Source organism: Pangasianodon hypophthalmus, chromosome 27 (assembly GCF_027358585.1).
Source record: "Pangasianodon hypophthalmus isolate fPanHyp1 chromosome 27, fPanHyp1.pri, whole genome shotgun sequence".
In the NCBI taxonomy this organism is placed as follows: domain Eukaryota; kingdom Metazoa; phylum Chordata; class Actinopteri; order Siluriformes; family Pangasiidae; genus Pangasianodon; species Pangasianodon hypophthalmus.
In genome coordinates this window covers 8,527,863-8,544,199 of record NC_069736.1, presented here as the reverse complement: position 1 = coordinate 8,544,199, position 16,337 = coordinate 8,527,863, and the positions used below count along the sequence as shown (strand labels likewise).

Genomic DNA, 16,337 nt, shown 5'->3' with positions numbered 1-16,337 from the left:
TAAATTCTGTTATTTGACATTTGTAAATGACATCTGTCATTAAATATGTGTAATGCCGTTCAATATATACGACCTAAATGTGAGATATAATAAATATCCTTATAACGAATATAGCCCATTAAATGCGCAGTCCTCTGCGCAAGTCAGCGCTGACATGACGCTCATGAACACCACCGGCTCTGCGCCGCATTAGTGGGAACCGAGTTAGCAGCGAGGTCACGAGGATATACTCTTGGTAGCTGGTGAAGAAAGTCAGTTAAATATGCAAAAACAGATACTTTTTTCACTTCCGTGATTAGAAATTCTTGCATGAAAAAGCAACTTTTATCGTCGTTGTTCGTTTTTCCCGGCAAGGAAGATGTCTCAAGAAGTTAGTACTACTGAAGTAAGTTTTATCGCTTGTGTGTTTGAGCGCCAGAGATCTGTGCAGAGCTTTGATTGGTTGTCGTTAATGTCGAGCTGAACTTCTGGGGTTAGTTACTGAATAGCCTTCATTTATAGGAGGAGCGAGTACTAATGGGCGGGACTAAAGAAACTAAAACGGGGTCAAACGGAGCAAGTTTAGGTATTTAAAATTGATATTTAGAATTATTCTTTGTTCTGAACAATTCAGGTGTCTAATATGTGACATGTGGCTCATACATGGTGTCTTTTACCTTTGGCATGTGGATTAAATCAATGCATTGAATGTAGTGGTGTGACTGGAGAGTCTAGGTGTTAGAGTCTAGGACATGGTTGTACAGTTGGGGTCATAAGTTTACACACGCCTTGCAGAATCTGCAAAATGTTAATAATTTTGTTTTTTTTAAAAAAGTGATCATAAAAGCTGCAGTTTGTTTTTTATTTAGTACTGCCCTGAATAAGCTATTTCACATAGTAGATGTTTGCATATAATCCAGAAAACACAATAATAACTGAATTTACACAAATGAACTAGTTCAAATGTTTACATACACTTGATTCTTAATACTGTGTGCTGTTACCTGGATGATCAACGACTGTTTTTATGTTTTGTGATAGTTGTTCATGAGGCCCTTGTTTGTCCTGAGCAATTAAACTGCCCACTGTTCTTCACAAAAATCCTCCAGGTCCTGCAAATTCTTTACTTTTCCAGCATCTTTTGCATATTTGACCCTTTTTCAACAGTAGTATATGATGCTGAGATCCATTTTTTCACACTGATGACAGTTGAGGGACTCGTACACAACTATTACAAAAGGTGCAAACATTCACTGATGCTCAAGAAGGCAACACGATACATTAAGAGCCAGGGGGATGTAAAATTTTGAACAGGATAATCAGTGAAAATTTTTATTATTTTGTCTTCTGGGAAGCATGTAAATATCTTATGTAGCTTCTGAATGACAGTACTAAATGAAAAAATAAGAAAAAAACGATAAAATAATTTACACCAATCAATATACCCTCTTTTTTTTTAATTTAAATTGTTAACATTTTGAAGATTCTGCAAGGCGTGTGTAAACTTATGACCCTAACTGTATATCATTATGTCTGCATTAATCGAATTAGACGCACTACGCTGTCCATTTGGCCATGCCCCTGACAAATGAACAATAAAAATGAAATTTCTTAAAAGTGTAATAAGACCTACATCACTTAGCTTACTTATCTCTGACCAGAAGTGTCACAACTGAGGCAGTAGTTGTGACACTTTTTTTTTTTTTTTTTTTTTTATTGAGAAATTTGAACAAGGCCTACCGTGAATGTATGTGCACATTGTCTATAAATGTGTGGAGCACTCCTGCTATCCTGAAGGGTTGATTAAATAGCAATCCTTGAATGCCAAGCCTTGTGGAAGTGATGATAAATAACACTGGCTTAATATGAGGTTATTGATCTGTTCTCCAGTGGAGGTTCATCCATAGGGGCAGTCAGATATTCAACAAAATGTTAGTCTTCATAAAGTCCTTATTCACAACTCTACACATTTTTAATTCTATAGAAATAACAGTGACCTCTTTTGAGTGACCATTGATTTATAGAAATGTGCTTTAACACCATCGTTCCAAAGCTCAGTTTTTTTGGGCTAGTTTCAGGTTTTTTTTTTTGTTTGTTTTTTTTTTTTTTTTTTGGTCAGGTCAGTTTTCAGGACTGACATCCAATTTACAGAACAGACAACCAGATTACCTTATGATGTTGGTGTAACTTCAAAATTTGACCATATTATCAGCACTTAGGAACCATTCTTTTCTGCTTTTGTTGTGCACTTGTACACGGGGTAGAGAGCTATCTGGGATTCAGCCATCTGCTAAGATGTCAGTTAAGATGACTTAATAGCAATGAACAGAAGCAGTGTTGTGGAAGAAGGAGATATGTGTGTGTATCTGACACCGCACACACTGACACACCAGCTAACAATGAGTTAGTTAGATGTTAGTTTATCAGCATTGTACAGAAGACGCAGGGCGTTGGGAGGGTGGATTAAGACCTTAAAGAAGGGACAGCTTTCCTTTCCGAGCCACCACCCCAGAGTTCATTCATTAGCAGGGTCTGGAGACAAGTGCACTTCATCTTAAATATTTAAACTAGCTAAAGGCTTATGGGATAAGATGGAAGGGCCATTTAAGTGTATACGAGTGAGTTGAATTGAAAGACTTTGTGTTTTCTAGTATCACTGTAAGGCTGTATGAGATTTGTAAGTTGACTTCTGCCTTTCAGGAAGAAAATGGAACAGTCACTCGGATTATTCGCATCGGAACCAGGAAAAGCCAGGTCAGAACATGACATCATGCCTTTTTTTTATTGTATGCATGAAGTTGTGCTGTGTCACTTATGTGTTCTTTTTCAGCTGGCTCGGATTCAGACAGACAGCGTGGCCGAGAAACTGAAAGAGCTCTATCCAGACTTGCAGCTAGAGATAGGTATAGAGCTTTCTTTCTTGCTTTCTTTCTTTCTTGATAATCTGTTTCTTTCTTTCTTGCTCTGTTTCTTTCTTGATCAACTCTTGCTTTCTTTCTTGCTTTGCTTTCTTGATTTCTTTCTGATGTCTTGCATTCTTGCTCAATCTATTTCTTGCTTTCATTGACCAATGAAATCTTTCTTTCTTTCTCTACTCATGTCTATTATCCAGTTTTCCTTTCCTTTCCTTTTCTTTTCCTTCAATTGCGTCATTCTGTTTCATTATATCATGTCCCTCATGTCCCTCCTTCTCTTTTGGTCTCTCTCTGGGTCTTCTCATTTTCTTCTCTCTCTCTTGTCATCTCTTGTCTTCCCAGAATCCTTTACTAACAGTTGAGCGTTTGTGTTTTAGTGAGAGTGTGTAATCCACACCACTTCTGTCCTCTCTTCTGTCAAAGAGGTCAGTGCTGATGTCAGAATGTGACACAGTACTCCTATTTTTGTTACATTCTTCCTGTGTGTGTTTCACAGTTGCCATGTCGACAATCGGAGACAAAATCCTTGACACTGCCTTATCAAAGGTAAAGTTAACACACTGTCCTGACAAGAGGGATGTTAAGAAGGGATGTCGTTATACGTGTATAAATATGTTCTTCTTATTGTTACAGATTGGAGAGAAGAGTCTGTTCACCAAAGAGCTGGAGAATGCCCTTGAGAGAAACGAGTAAGAGCTGACCATTCTGCTGTTCTGCTCTTTGATTGTGCTTTAAATGCTTAGACTTTCTGCTTAAAATGTTTAGTTTAGATATACTGCTTGAGTGTGTAGCGCCATCTACTGTGAGAACACTGCTACAGCAGTAGATTCAGAGGATCCATTGGTGGCTTAAGGAGCTTCAGGCATCAAGTGCCATATAGTAACATATGTAAGTAAAATATGGCCCCTTTAAGACTACCTTTTCAATCCAAAAGCACTAAAAGCTTCTCCTAAACCACTGAGAGCAAATCATGGTGCTAAAATGGCTGCTGCTGGCAGTCCATGTTGCATTAAAGTGAAATATTTAATAACACTAATACTAACTTATAAAAAAACATACTGTGATGCTGTAGTTAGCCAGGGACATAGTCATGTCATCTATTAAGAAAATGATGCAATACCAATCAATAGAGTTTCGATCATGCTCTGTTACATATATGAACAACACAGTTTTGTTGTACAACTGATCTGGAAATATATCTCCACTGTCTTGTTCGGTCTCCTGAAAAAAACTGAAAAGCCAGTGACCAGTCTGTAACTTAAGAAAGCTGTTTATATTGTAGGTAAAGTATAAATTGCGTACTATGCTCTTATTGTTTTCTGATGTTCCACACCAATACACAGACAGTTAGCAGAACCTACTGTATGCTTTACATGTAAACATTTCGATTTTTTTTATTTATAAAAGCTTTTTCTCTGCAGAAAGTGATATCTGAAAATATCTAGCATATAGGCAAATTCAACTAATATTTCTCTTTAAACAGAAATAAGATTATTTTCTAGATTTTTTTACTCATTTCAAGCTTGTCTTATCGGCAGATAATTGTCCTTATTGTATGTGTTTATTTCTAGAAAGAAGCAAAATTGTGCCAATCAAATTAAACGATTAGAAGCTTGACATTTTTATGTCAAGAAATATTAATATGAAAGAAATTGAAAGTCGATTTGTATAGAAATAGGCTTAATGGTGATTATTTGTTCTATAATAATCTCATAATGAGAAATATTAGATAAACTTTCCTTTATTCAAGATCTGATATTTCTGAGTGATATTTTATATTGACTTTATTCCACACTTACATGAGAGTTTACCAAAACTGAATTGTGAGCATTCACGTATCCATATAAGAATGCAAAACAATCAAAACAACATTGTGGAAGCATGGGCGTGGTCGAGCGCCGGTTTGTGAATGAAAGGAGGAGCCGGAGAAGGCGAGTGGTAAGGAATCCACACCTGAGGGGAATTTTACTAACGAGTATTCTGTGTGGCAGTGAGCTGGGGCGAGGATAAGGGAGAGAGAGCGAGACGAGCGCCTCAGGAGAGAGAGAGAGAGTATTATCCAGCACAGAGCCGTGTGCGTGCGAGTGTGTGTGTGTGGGTGGAACTTAAATAGACCTCTGAATGCGGAAGAAAAAATTCAGAATAAATCGCCTCTGAGTTGTTCTAAGCCTGCCTCCTGCTTCCTGATTACTGCCCGAACCCCTGAGATCCCTACAAACATGATGAACAAAAGTTTTATATAAATCTAAGATGAAGCATAACAAAATTACATAATAACAGATGAAAGAAAGATTGAAACTTTATAGTTTGCCAAAATTATGTGTGGGCCTTAAGGGAAGGCAGCCGGTCTGTAAACTGGGAATTGAGTAGTGTGTCCCTGAATTGAGTAGTGTGTCCCTGTTTGTTTCTTCTCCAAGGAACATATATAACAAGGAATTATATTGTAATAAGAAATATAACAAGGAATTATATTGTAATAAGGCAATGTGAAGATCATTTCATTTATGTGTTCTCAGGCACACCTCTCTTATCCAGTCACTGGCCAAATTTATTCCACAGCAACAGGGTTGATCACACTCTTACTCTTCTGATTTGTTATTTAAAAACATTCTTGGTTGAGTTTCCAAAAGCGTTGTACCTAAAAGGTAAAGCAAGTAGCACATTAAATACTTTCTCCACGTTTCCTGTTTGTCTTTGGAGAAAAGGGTCCTTCTCTGCAATGTAGAGAATAGGAATGTTTAGTAGCAATTCTAACTTTTTTGTTTTTTTTTTGTGGACACTAAGATCGATCTTTCTTTTAGATGCTCCTTCATATTTAAACATATCTTTTGTAACAATTGAATATGTTGAGCCTTTTTTTCCCCCCACTCCAACACCAGAGTGGACCTTGTTGTGCACTCTCTAAAAGACCTTCCTACCTCACTGCCTCCTGGTTTCACCATCGGTGCTGTTCTCCAGTACGTTTTCTAATCCTCTACACTCTCCTACACACTCCACATATAAATCCATCTTTCTCTAATATCATTCTGTTTGTGTAGTTTGTGCATTTATGAGCAGTGATTTTGTCTGTTCCTTAGACGTGAAAATCCTCATGATGCTGTAGTGCTTCATCCAAAGAATGCTGGACTCACTCTGGACACCCTGCCAGAAAAGAGGTAAACCCTTTCACACAGGGCTGCTCTTAACAACCATTTCATCATACTCATAGTCTGGTGTAATGTTTTTATTTTCCAATCCTGCTGCTATGGATAGATAGATCAATCTCTTACCCAGTGTGACCTTGATATCCTCTTTCAGTGTGATTGGCACGAGCTCACTCCGCCGAGCGGCACAGCTGAAAAAAAGGTTCCCACAGCTGGAATTTGAAAACATTGTATCCTGCCTAAAGCCGTGTGCGTGAGTGTGTGTGAGAGTGTATTAAAATGCTCTGTGTATTTTAGAGTGCAAAAAAGGTGCTTGTGTTCAGCAGCAACAAGCCACATGAATCCTTTACTCAGCTGAATTAGAGAGGCAACCTGAATACTCGTCTGAAGAAGCTGGATGAGAAGGATGACTACGCTGCCATCATTCTGGCTGCAGCTGGTCTCAAGCGCATGGGCTGGGAGAGCCGTATCAGTCAGGTGCTTACATATTAAAATCACTGTAGCTTATGTTAGCACTAGATAATATATCACTATATATATGTACACAGTATTTGTATGCTCTTGAGCACATTACACAGCATTGTGTGAAGCTACTGGGACAAAGAAAGAACATGTTCATTAATGCAAACATGTGGCACAACATAATGCATTTACAGCATTGAGTCATTCATCCTTAGTAACTGCCTGGTCAGGGTTGTGTTGAATCTAAATTGGACTACTATTTTGTTTATATTTTGGGAATTAGAACCAAGAAAATATGTTAGAATATATAATGGGCAGGTACCCATAACAACTATAAATATCAAATAACAACTTTTTAAACACTTTTTGGTCTCTAGCTGAGACCAGTTATGAACTCAAGAGATGCAGATGAGTCTGAGGAACTGTCAGAGCCTGAATTCACAGACCATATCATATTTAATATTATAATCATCATAATCATCATAATAATATATTTAATGTTTTGACTGAAAAATTATAATATTAAAAAAAGTTAAAAACCTTACAGTTTAAAACCCTTTCAAAAATCAGTATTGTTCATCTTTTTGGAGATTGGACTAATTATCTAATTGGAAGAATTATCACTTATGTAGGTTTGTGGGTCTGATCATGGATGAATAATTTTTGAAAGTAGTGTGCATTTATGTAACTTTTATAACAGAATGTCTAACAAGGCAGAGTTTAGCATGATTGATAAGACACACCACTCAGAGAGAAGCTATTCCTGGGCCTCGTGATATTGGTTCTTATTGAATTGAATAACTTCCCAGAAGGGAGGCTTTGAAATACTTTATGGCCTGGGTGAAGAGGGTCAGCAATGAATTTGCTCATTTCCTGATCCTGGAGATGCACCCATTCTGGAAATGTGATCAGATGATGCACTGTGTTCTGGCCTTGAGCCATGCAGTGATTGAGCTAAACCAGACTGTTATAGAGAAGGTGAGAATTGATTCAGTATGTACCACTGAACCAGTACTGACTGATTTAATTGCCTCTGAAACTCTTCTGAGCCTTGTTGGCCGTTGAGTCAACGGTACTGTGCTGTTTATGCAGCTTTACGATTACCAGGATTTTGAAGGATTCAACAATAGCGACTCCATCTCACAGGTCCATTCTCTGTCTGAGCGCCATCATTAATAGATTTCTGGTGGGAATGCGACACCAGACAGTAAATTTCTCTGTAGCTATTATGGTTGAAGCATTTAGAGCTGCATCTTGTTGCATCTTTTGAGATCCATTTATTATTAGCCATTTATTATAAGTTTATTATAAGTCCCTGTGAATGAATTGTTACCATATAAAATATAACAATATAACATTTTAACATTTTATGTAACATTTTAGAACAGCAGTCCAACTGGAACTACTGTTAAAGCTGATGTTATACAATATTAATCTATATATTAATATATAAATTCCTGATCATTCATCACTCTTTCAGGTTCTGGGTCCTGAAGACTGCATGTATGCTGTAGGCCAGGTGAGTGACCAAACATGGCTGACCATGCCAATCACAGATATTTTTTTTTCAGGTTATCATCTTGGTTAGTTGTTTTTTTTTTTAAGTTAGTGTTTCAGCTAGGTTAGTATTGTTTAAGTACAAAAAGAGATCATCTGAAAGCATCATGGTTTGTAAGGCAACATTGTTCCTATGCAAGGAAACACCTGTTTAACCATCTGTGCCAACGGTTGCTGAAGAGTGCACAACACTTCTGTGGTGTTTGCATGTCAGTAGGAACCCTGCAATTATTTGGAAGGATAAAATATACACTGATAGTGGAAAACGTGTCCTCTATAGCTTTAGTTAAAATTCCTGAATGATCTCACCCTCTTTGGCAGGTTACTGCTGGTTATATTTCAGTATATTCAGCTGCCAGTTCACATTGCTTACTTGGCCTGTAAAAATTCTGACTGTAGGGAGCGTTGGCGGTGGAAGTGAGGGCAAGAGACAGAGACATTCTCAAGATGGTGTCCATCCTCCACCACCCTGACACTGTGCTGCGCTGCATCTCTGAGAGGGCTTTCCTCAAGCAGCTGGTTAGTCTTCCTCACTCATACGTAAAATGCAGAAGTATATATGGCATGACGTACTGGAAATACATGCAGTGCACTTGAACAAGTAGACAACCATTTAACTTAGCTTGTTTATATTTTAAAGCTTTTTTTTAACCCAATCTGTGTCTTGTATCTATTCTGCATGTACAGTATATTTACCACAGACAGAAATTTCAGCAAATAAACCCTCAGAACTCACTTATATTGGAAGTCTAAGGGTTGTTGAAATGTGTGTTTTTTTGGGATGTAACTGAGTATGAATACATTAATACAGAATTATTCAGAATTAATAGATAACGTGTCCTAAACAGATACAAACACAGATACAAATAAGAGGTGCTATTGCTTTGGTTTTTTGGTTCCTTTTTTTTTTTTTTTTTTTTTTTTTTATAAAGAAAGCTTGCCAGAAAGGTGGAGCAAGCAGGTGCTGTTTACTTTCATACAGGTGCAAGATATGAAGCTACTGGGACAAAGAAAGACCATGTTCGTTAATATGAACATGTGGCACTGCACAATGCATTTACAGTATTCAGTCATTCATCCTTAGTAACTGCCTGGTCAGGGTTGTGCTGATGTAAATTAGACTACTATTTTGTTTATATTTTGGGAATTAGAACCAAGAAAATATGTTAGAATTTATTATGGGCAGGTACAAACAAAAATAATAACTTTTTAAATACTTTTTGGTCTCTAGCTGAGACCAGTTATGAACTTGAGAGATGCAGATGAAGTTGAGGAACTGTCAGAGCCTGAATTCACAGACCATATCATATTTAATATTATAATCATAATACTATTAAAAAAAGTTTAAAAACCTTAAGGTTTAAAACCCTTTCAAAATCAGTACTGTTCATTCTTTCATCGATTGGACTAATTATCACTTATGTAATTTTCTAAGTCTGATCTTGGATGAATAATTTTAGAAAGTTGGATAAAACAGCTTTAATAAGGCTTTCTCTCACATCTGTCTCATCCTAAGACATTTATTGTTAGAGTGTAATTTATTGTTAGAGAGTGGTTGTAGTTTTGAATTCATAGTATTCATAGTATTTGATATGTTTGTTGACAAAGTTCAATGACTGCCCTTAGACTTCCACTATAAGAGAGTTTGGAGTAAAAAGGTTTTCTATTCTTTTCTCACTACACGGGACACGGGACAGAATTCTTGTCTGTTTCGCTCATCCATACGCTACCGATGCAGTGTATAGGGATAAAGCTTAAAAAGTACTGGACTATTCCATTAAATGTCTTTAATTTGCTTGTATTGTGAATCTCTTTCACTCTGCCTTGCATTTAGGAGGGAGGCTGCAGTGTACCTGTCGCTGTCCACACAGAAGTGAAGAACTCGGTGGTAAATAATACACACATACTAATGAACGATTACTTAATGAGGATAAACAGACCGAGTTAGAGCTTGAACTTGCACTCACTGAGAATAACCTCAGGTGCCAGGCGATAACAGAAACTGCTAGCTGTGTTTCAGTGCATTGACCTCGTTGTGATTTTCAGCTCGAGTATGTGCATGCTTCTGGGGTAAAGCGACCTGTTTTCTGCTTGTAGCTCTATTTGACAGGTGCAGTTTACAGTCTGGATGGTGCTGACTGCTTGAAGGACACCATGCAAACCAACATCGAATTAGATAACATGGTAAGTGCACATGCACTCGCACACATTCTGTTTTCTCGTTTCACCTTGCGAGCTGTCAGTTCATAGGTCCTGGCAGTAGTAAGTAATAAATACAATGCACTTACTATAAATTGTGTAAACATTTCAAAAAAGACCATTCTGATAGATGATAAATGAACAGGTTTATTGAATACAGAGACACACGTCCTACATAGAAGGTTTAAAAGTATAACAAATATGAAGTTGCTGCAAAAAAGCAAGATGTAGTGTGTATATTCCTTAAAAGACTTGTAGTTAGAGCAGTAGTACGTTGGAGCTGATTTGTTGACTTGGTTAAATATCCTCTGCTTTACTGCGCCCGAGATGGAACATTTATAAATTTCCTTTTAGAATATTACAGATCTTGTAAAGTCCAAAAATAGGCTTACAAAAAATCAATATCAATATGATATTACAATTTAATTTGTAATTGGATGGAACACTGGCACAATCAGGAAAAAGGATATTTTATGGTTGGCTATTTGTACTAATGGAAAAAAATTATTGATTTTCTCCTCAATGATTCTGCATTGCTGGACATCATAATCTGACTTTTATATGTAGGACATTTAATTGAAAAATGACAATATTGCTTAAATGATTTAGTGTTTGAATGAATATTAGATATTAATATAGCTAGAATTTTACACGGCCATATTTTTCATTTAATTAAAAAATGTATAATAATTTTAAATATGAGTCCCTTTTGTACATCAAGCAACACAAAGGCCAAAAAGTTCAGTCAGTGTGTGTTTAGGTGACTAAAAGTAAAGCAATGGATCAATGGATGATGTATGTGAATATTATGAAAAGGTGAGTTGTATTATAATAGTAAAAATCATTCTGACGGTCCTAAAGAAGTGGTCACACCAGAAAAAAAACAAAAAAACAAGTGCATATAGAAACTAAATAGAAATCGAGTCATAGACCAACAGTTTCTTCCCAGTTAATCTGTATTTATTAAAGCTGAAAGGTTATGTAGGATAGGTTTATAAATAAAATACATCTGGATGATTGTGTTCTCCCCATGGCCGCGCTGGTTTCCTCCCGGTTTTCCGGTTTCCTCCCACCTCCCAGACTCATGCCAGTAGGGGGATTGGGTATGCTAAATTGCCCTTAGGTATGGAGGAGTGTGTGAATGTGTGTATGATGCCCTGCAATGGACTAGTGTCCCATCCAGGGTGTTTTCCTGCCTCATGCTCAGCATTCCTGGGATAGACACTGCAACCCTGATATGCGTGCATGTATGGATGGATGGATGGATGGATGTATGGATGGATGCATGGATGGATGCATGGATGGATGCATGGACGGATGGATGGATGCATGGATGGATGGATGGATGGATGGATGATCGATCATGAGATCTTTTAAATGGCGAAGATTTAAAAAATCTTCGACATTTTGTCCAAGAGAATTTATCAGGTAGGAGTTCAAATGAGTAAAATATCTTCAGGATTATACCACAAGTCTAGTGTTTGATTTGACTGCTACTTGACATTTCAGTCCTTTTCATGTTTTGCTAACAAGCTGAAGCTTTACACATCTTTGAAGCCACCCATGATGTGTATCGTGTTCTTTTTCAGGTGCACGACAGCGCAGAAGAGCGCGCTCATGTCGGAGTCACAGCCAACAACATATCGCTGATGGCTCTGGATGCTGCAGACAAGCTGGGTGTTGATCTTGCCAACCTGCTGCTCAGTAAAGGAGCCAAGGACATCCTTACCACGGCCAGACAGCTCAACGATGTCCGATAACAGCTTCTTTCAGCCGCCAGCCAACCCTGATCCACATGATAACACTGCCAACATGAAAAATGCACACACACATTCAAAGTGAAGGTCAGGGGTGTAAACAGTGCTATTTAAATGGATGCAACAGAATGAGTGTATGCCTCTGTTTACCAATGTCATCCCAACACATGTTTTCAGCACTGAATGCATTGATGATTATATTTATCTTCAGTACTTTGACAGTACTAGAACAAACCATGTACATGCTGATTTCTTGATTACCATGGCAAGTAACTTTAACTCAGGTGCACTCAGGAAAAAGAGGTTCTTTGCCAAGTTAAAGCTTCCCAGACAGGGTTTTTACATGTAACCTTTTTGAGTGTAGCTGGTGGTCAGTAGGTCTGAGTTCTCTTTAATAATATTCTATGCTGAAACCATGGTTATATAAACAAATCAGATTTAGTGAGGTTGTACCTTTTATTATTTAGTCATGAAGCAGTTTGCAGCTTCATTTATTCTCTTCTATGTCGCCTGAACCTATACTTTATATCCTCATTGCAGTAATACTTGGTGTCATTTAATTTTAGCACACTCGTGCCTTCCAGTACTCACTGCTGCCTCTTAAGAGGCCTGGCACAGATTAAAGGTGCCCAGATTTTCAGTAGCCATCATTAATAGTGTTAAAGGAATAAATCCTTTAAATGTGAACAAATTTCCTGTTTACCAGCCAAGATCTCTGGTGTTCAGAGTTTGCTTTTTTTTTAGTTTCACACCATAGCTGTAAGACTAACACAGCAACTACAGTTGTACATAAATTTATAAATGAAGCAGAATGGATATGCATTTTAAAATTTAGATACTGAGGTTTCAAATTGCTGCCACTAATCCATCCACTTCATCCATGTTTATAGATAACAGTATGTCACAGAAGGTTGGGTGTGTTTGAGGTCACTACACACCACCACCACCATAATAATAATAATAATAATAATAATAATTATTATTATTATTATTATTATTATTATTATTATTATTAGTGGTTAGCACTGTTGCCTCACACCTCCAGGGTTAGAGGTTTGAATCCCGCCTCCACCCTGTGTGCATGGAGTTTGCATGTTCTCCCGGGGGTTTCCTCTGGGTACTCCAGTTTCCTCCCCAGTCCAAAGACATGCATTGTGGCTGAATTGCATATCCACATTGTCTGTCGTGTGTGTGTGCAGTTTTGCCCTGCGTTGGACTGGCACCCCTGGTCCAGGGTGTCCCCCACCTAGTACCCCGGATCCCCTGGGATTCCATCTATCCATCCATTCCTCCAGAATTCCTCCATTCCTCCAGAATGAATGGATGGAATAATATATTGTTCTGACAATCTACCAGCTGCCAAAACACAGGCCAAGCTGATAGTCTGACTTACTAGTCTGAATTACTTCACTAAATGAATCAGTACATAACTGAGATTTTCAAATTTGCCTTACTGTCGTGTTATTTTCTTAAAGAGTAACTTGTAGCATTAGTAGTAGTAAAACATTACCATTTCACAAGTTCACAAGTTGTTTCCTTTCTACCAGCCCTTAACAGCTAGCAAAGGCGGCCTGTGATTTAGCAGCTTGTCAGACTCAGTTTTTTCCCCCAGCAGGGTTGTGTGTTAATTTCAGCATTGTTTGCATGTTAATCATATCTCTGCACACAGTGGTAATATAAAGAAACAAAATATGGACACCAGACATGTCTTGGCTATTTAAGCTAAGTAGGAAATGCATAAATTCCACTTTCCCGGATCAGGTCCTTCAATGCAAGGCTGAAGTGTGTGCTCAGGAAGTAAAGTAAACATGGCTGTAATGTTCTCAGTAGGAAAGGTGCAGGCTGAGAGACTCACTGTTCAATACTGAATCATTTATGGGTTGGGTCTGATGCCAGGAAGCTGTTTCTAGTGCCTGAGACGTGCCTTAATGCCATAATACAATCTGTAAAATGCATAAACTACTGAAAATAAAGATTTATTTCTTCACTATTATTTCACACTGGTGGAATTTTAATTACTCTGTAGCTGAAACTGAGCAACTGTTTCGATGCTAACTGTTAGCTTTAAATGAATGAGTCCTACTTCAGCAGTGTAATAAACACTGATTTACAGCAGCTTTTCAGCTAAAGTACATTATAACTCCGAATGAATCAAAAGTTGCCGTTAATATTTTACCAACAAAAGATAGCAGACATTAGCGTGTCAAGTTAGCGAAAAAACATTTATTCAGAATCGTAGAAAAGCACATTAACACACATGGAAACAATATGGACAATGGAAGTTGCTCTTTTTAGGTAAATTGGGCGGCCCTTAAAAGGGCCTTTGGGTTTTAATGTTAATCAGCACGAGTTCAGGTCATTGTTCAGTATTCTTGCGACTGAGAGGAGCTTTTCTTTCCCGCCTTGCCGGAACTCGGCGCGGCCTGCCCGGTCTTCTTGGGCAGCAGCACGGCCTGGATGTTGGGCAACACACCACCCTGAGCGATGGTCACTCCGCCCAGCAGTTTGTTCAACTCTTCGTCGTTGCGAACAGCGAGCTGAAGATGCCGAGGAATGATGCGGGTCTTCTTGTTGTCCCGGGCTGCGTTACCCGCCAACTCCAGGATCTCAGCGGTCAGATACTCGAGCACGGCGGCCAGGTACACAGGAGCCCCAGCACCGACCCGCTCAGCGTAGTTTCCTTTCCGCAGCAGGCGATGCACACGGCCCACGGGGAACTGAAGACCAGCGCGGGAGCTGCGAGTCTTAGCCTTAGCGCGGGCTTTTCCTCCGGTTTTGCCTCTTCCAGACATGTTCGTGGAAGTCTTCTTCTTCTTCTTCTTCTTCTGCTTCTTCCAGCTAAAGAAAAATCGATGTGTGCTTCACTGTTTGTTGCTGCAGTATTTAAGGACAGGCCGAAAGCAGCCACCTCTACCCGCCCCCAAATTTTCATTGGTCACGCCACAAGAACAAAGTCTCCTATTTGCTGTCGTAGCGAATGCGGCACAGGATCTGAATTCTGATTGGTTTAAAACTGCTGTGCATAAACAGCGCAAAACGAAACACCAATCACAGCCCTGCTGATTCATGCTGCAAGCTCATTGGGTGGTTGTGTCTGTCTGCACTGCCATTGGCTCTTATTTCTGTCCATCATGTTTAGGCGGAAGATTCAAACCAATTACACGCACTCCCTCTAAATTTTAAGTGACTGAATTTTGGCGGAAAGTGAACACAGGCATCAAAAGGGGAAAAAAAGATAGAGCATTATATATTAAAAAGAGTTAAATTAGCTTTAAAGATGTTAAACCTGTAATTGGTAAGGGATTTAAAGGTCTTATGGTGCACGTGCACGAAAAAATAAACCCAGAGGGAAGCCAACAAATCTATCTTTATTGGTTTCTTGCAAAATTCTTAACAATCTTTTCAATCAAATGTCCTAATCTAACCTTAAACCTTATCACACAGAGTATCCTCTTAGTGATGCTCATATCTTCTGCAACAAAAAAAGTACTGTCTGAGGAAATACAGGCTTTTTCACTGTTGTATCACATTTTTGCATTTACTGGCCCCAGCATTCAGTAATAATATTTTTCTAGGAGTAAAATGCACTGTTGCATTTGACTATAAGCACAGTCAGGGTTAAGAAAAAAACCAAAAAGAATGCATTTTCAAAAAATAATTTATTCAGAATAAATTAAACATTGAAGTTGCCACATTGGTAATATAAAGCTCCAACTATCTGAGGGGACGTGTGTCTCTTCGCTGTTGTGAAAGAAATATTCTGGGCCTCTAACGTTAGTGTTAGTGTGAGGTTTCTATTCACGCTTTTAGCAGAGAAGAGACTGTAAAAGAAACCACACATCCTGGCATTGTATGATTCATTTCAAACATGACTGACTATATGATTTTTAATCCTATGAGAAAGCTTCCTTTAATCCTATGAGAAAGTCATGCAATGGAATGCGTGGATCTGAAGTCAAAAAGCTTCGAGGAAGGGTAAAAAGAGGACAAGATCTACTTCACTCTACTAAGTGGGACAAATTATTTGTACAGTTAAATCTTTTTTTTTTTAAGCTATGTAGTCTGGGGTGAGTAAGGAATTAAACTGTCACTGTAAAGCCTGCCATCTGAGGTGCGAAGCTAATTTAAATGAGAATATGGAAATGGCCTTCTCCTCCACAACTGAAACACTATATATACATTAAAGCATTCTCATTTAAACAACACTATTTACATGTATTTAGGCCAGGTTCTCTAAGCTATGCATGCTGGGAAAGGGGGGGGTTTTGCAGGTAAGGGGGGAAAATAGTAAATTTAAGTTTGGAGCAAACTGTCTGGGAGTGGTG

General features: G+C 38.3%; 2 protein-coding genes across 3 annotated transcripts; one reads left to right on the top strand and one right to left on the bottom strand.

Annotated features, from left to right (window-relative positions):
- Positions 1 to 173: 173 nt before the first annotated feature.
- hmbsa (hydroxymethylbilane synthase a) lies at positions 174 to 14,005 on the top strand. Of its 2 annotated transcripts, none has more exons than XM_026922074.3 (14): positions 174 to 385; positions 2,680 to 2,733; positions 2,810 to 2,882; positions 3,391 to 3,440; positions 3,528 to 3,583; positions 5,774 to 5,851; positions 5,972 to 6,049; positions 6,192 to 6,267; positions 6,401 to 6,514; positions 7,980 to 8,018; positions 8,456 to 8,575; positions 9,891 to 9,944; positions 10,154 to 10,240; positions 11,845 to 14,005. In XM_026922074.3, exons 1-14 carry the CDS (start codon positions 359 to 361, stop codon positions 12,013 to 12,015), a joined length of 1,077 nt encoding a protein of 358 aa, XP_026777875.1. In that variant the 5' UTR covers positions 174 to 358; the 3' UTR covers positions 12,016 to 14,005. The 2 variants fall into 2 exon arrangements, with proteins under 2 accessions (XP_026777875.1, XP_026777876.1); XM_026922075.3 differs by lacking the exon at positions 174 to 385 and adding an exon at positions 2,153 to 2,597.
- A 210-nt stretch (positions 14,006 to 14,215) lies between these two features.
- LOC113531377 (histone H2AX) lies at positions 14,216 to 14,899 on the bottom strand. The gene has a single exon (XM_026922085.3). The coding sequence runs from the start codon at positions 14,802 to 14,804 to the stop codon at positions 14,376 to 14,378; it is 429 nt and encodes a 142-aa protein (XP_026777886.1). The 5' UTR covers positions 14,805 to 14,899; the 3' UTR covers positions 14,216 to 14,375.
- Between the last annotated feature and the right edge of the window lie 1,438 nt (positions 14,900 to 16,337).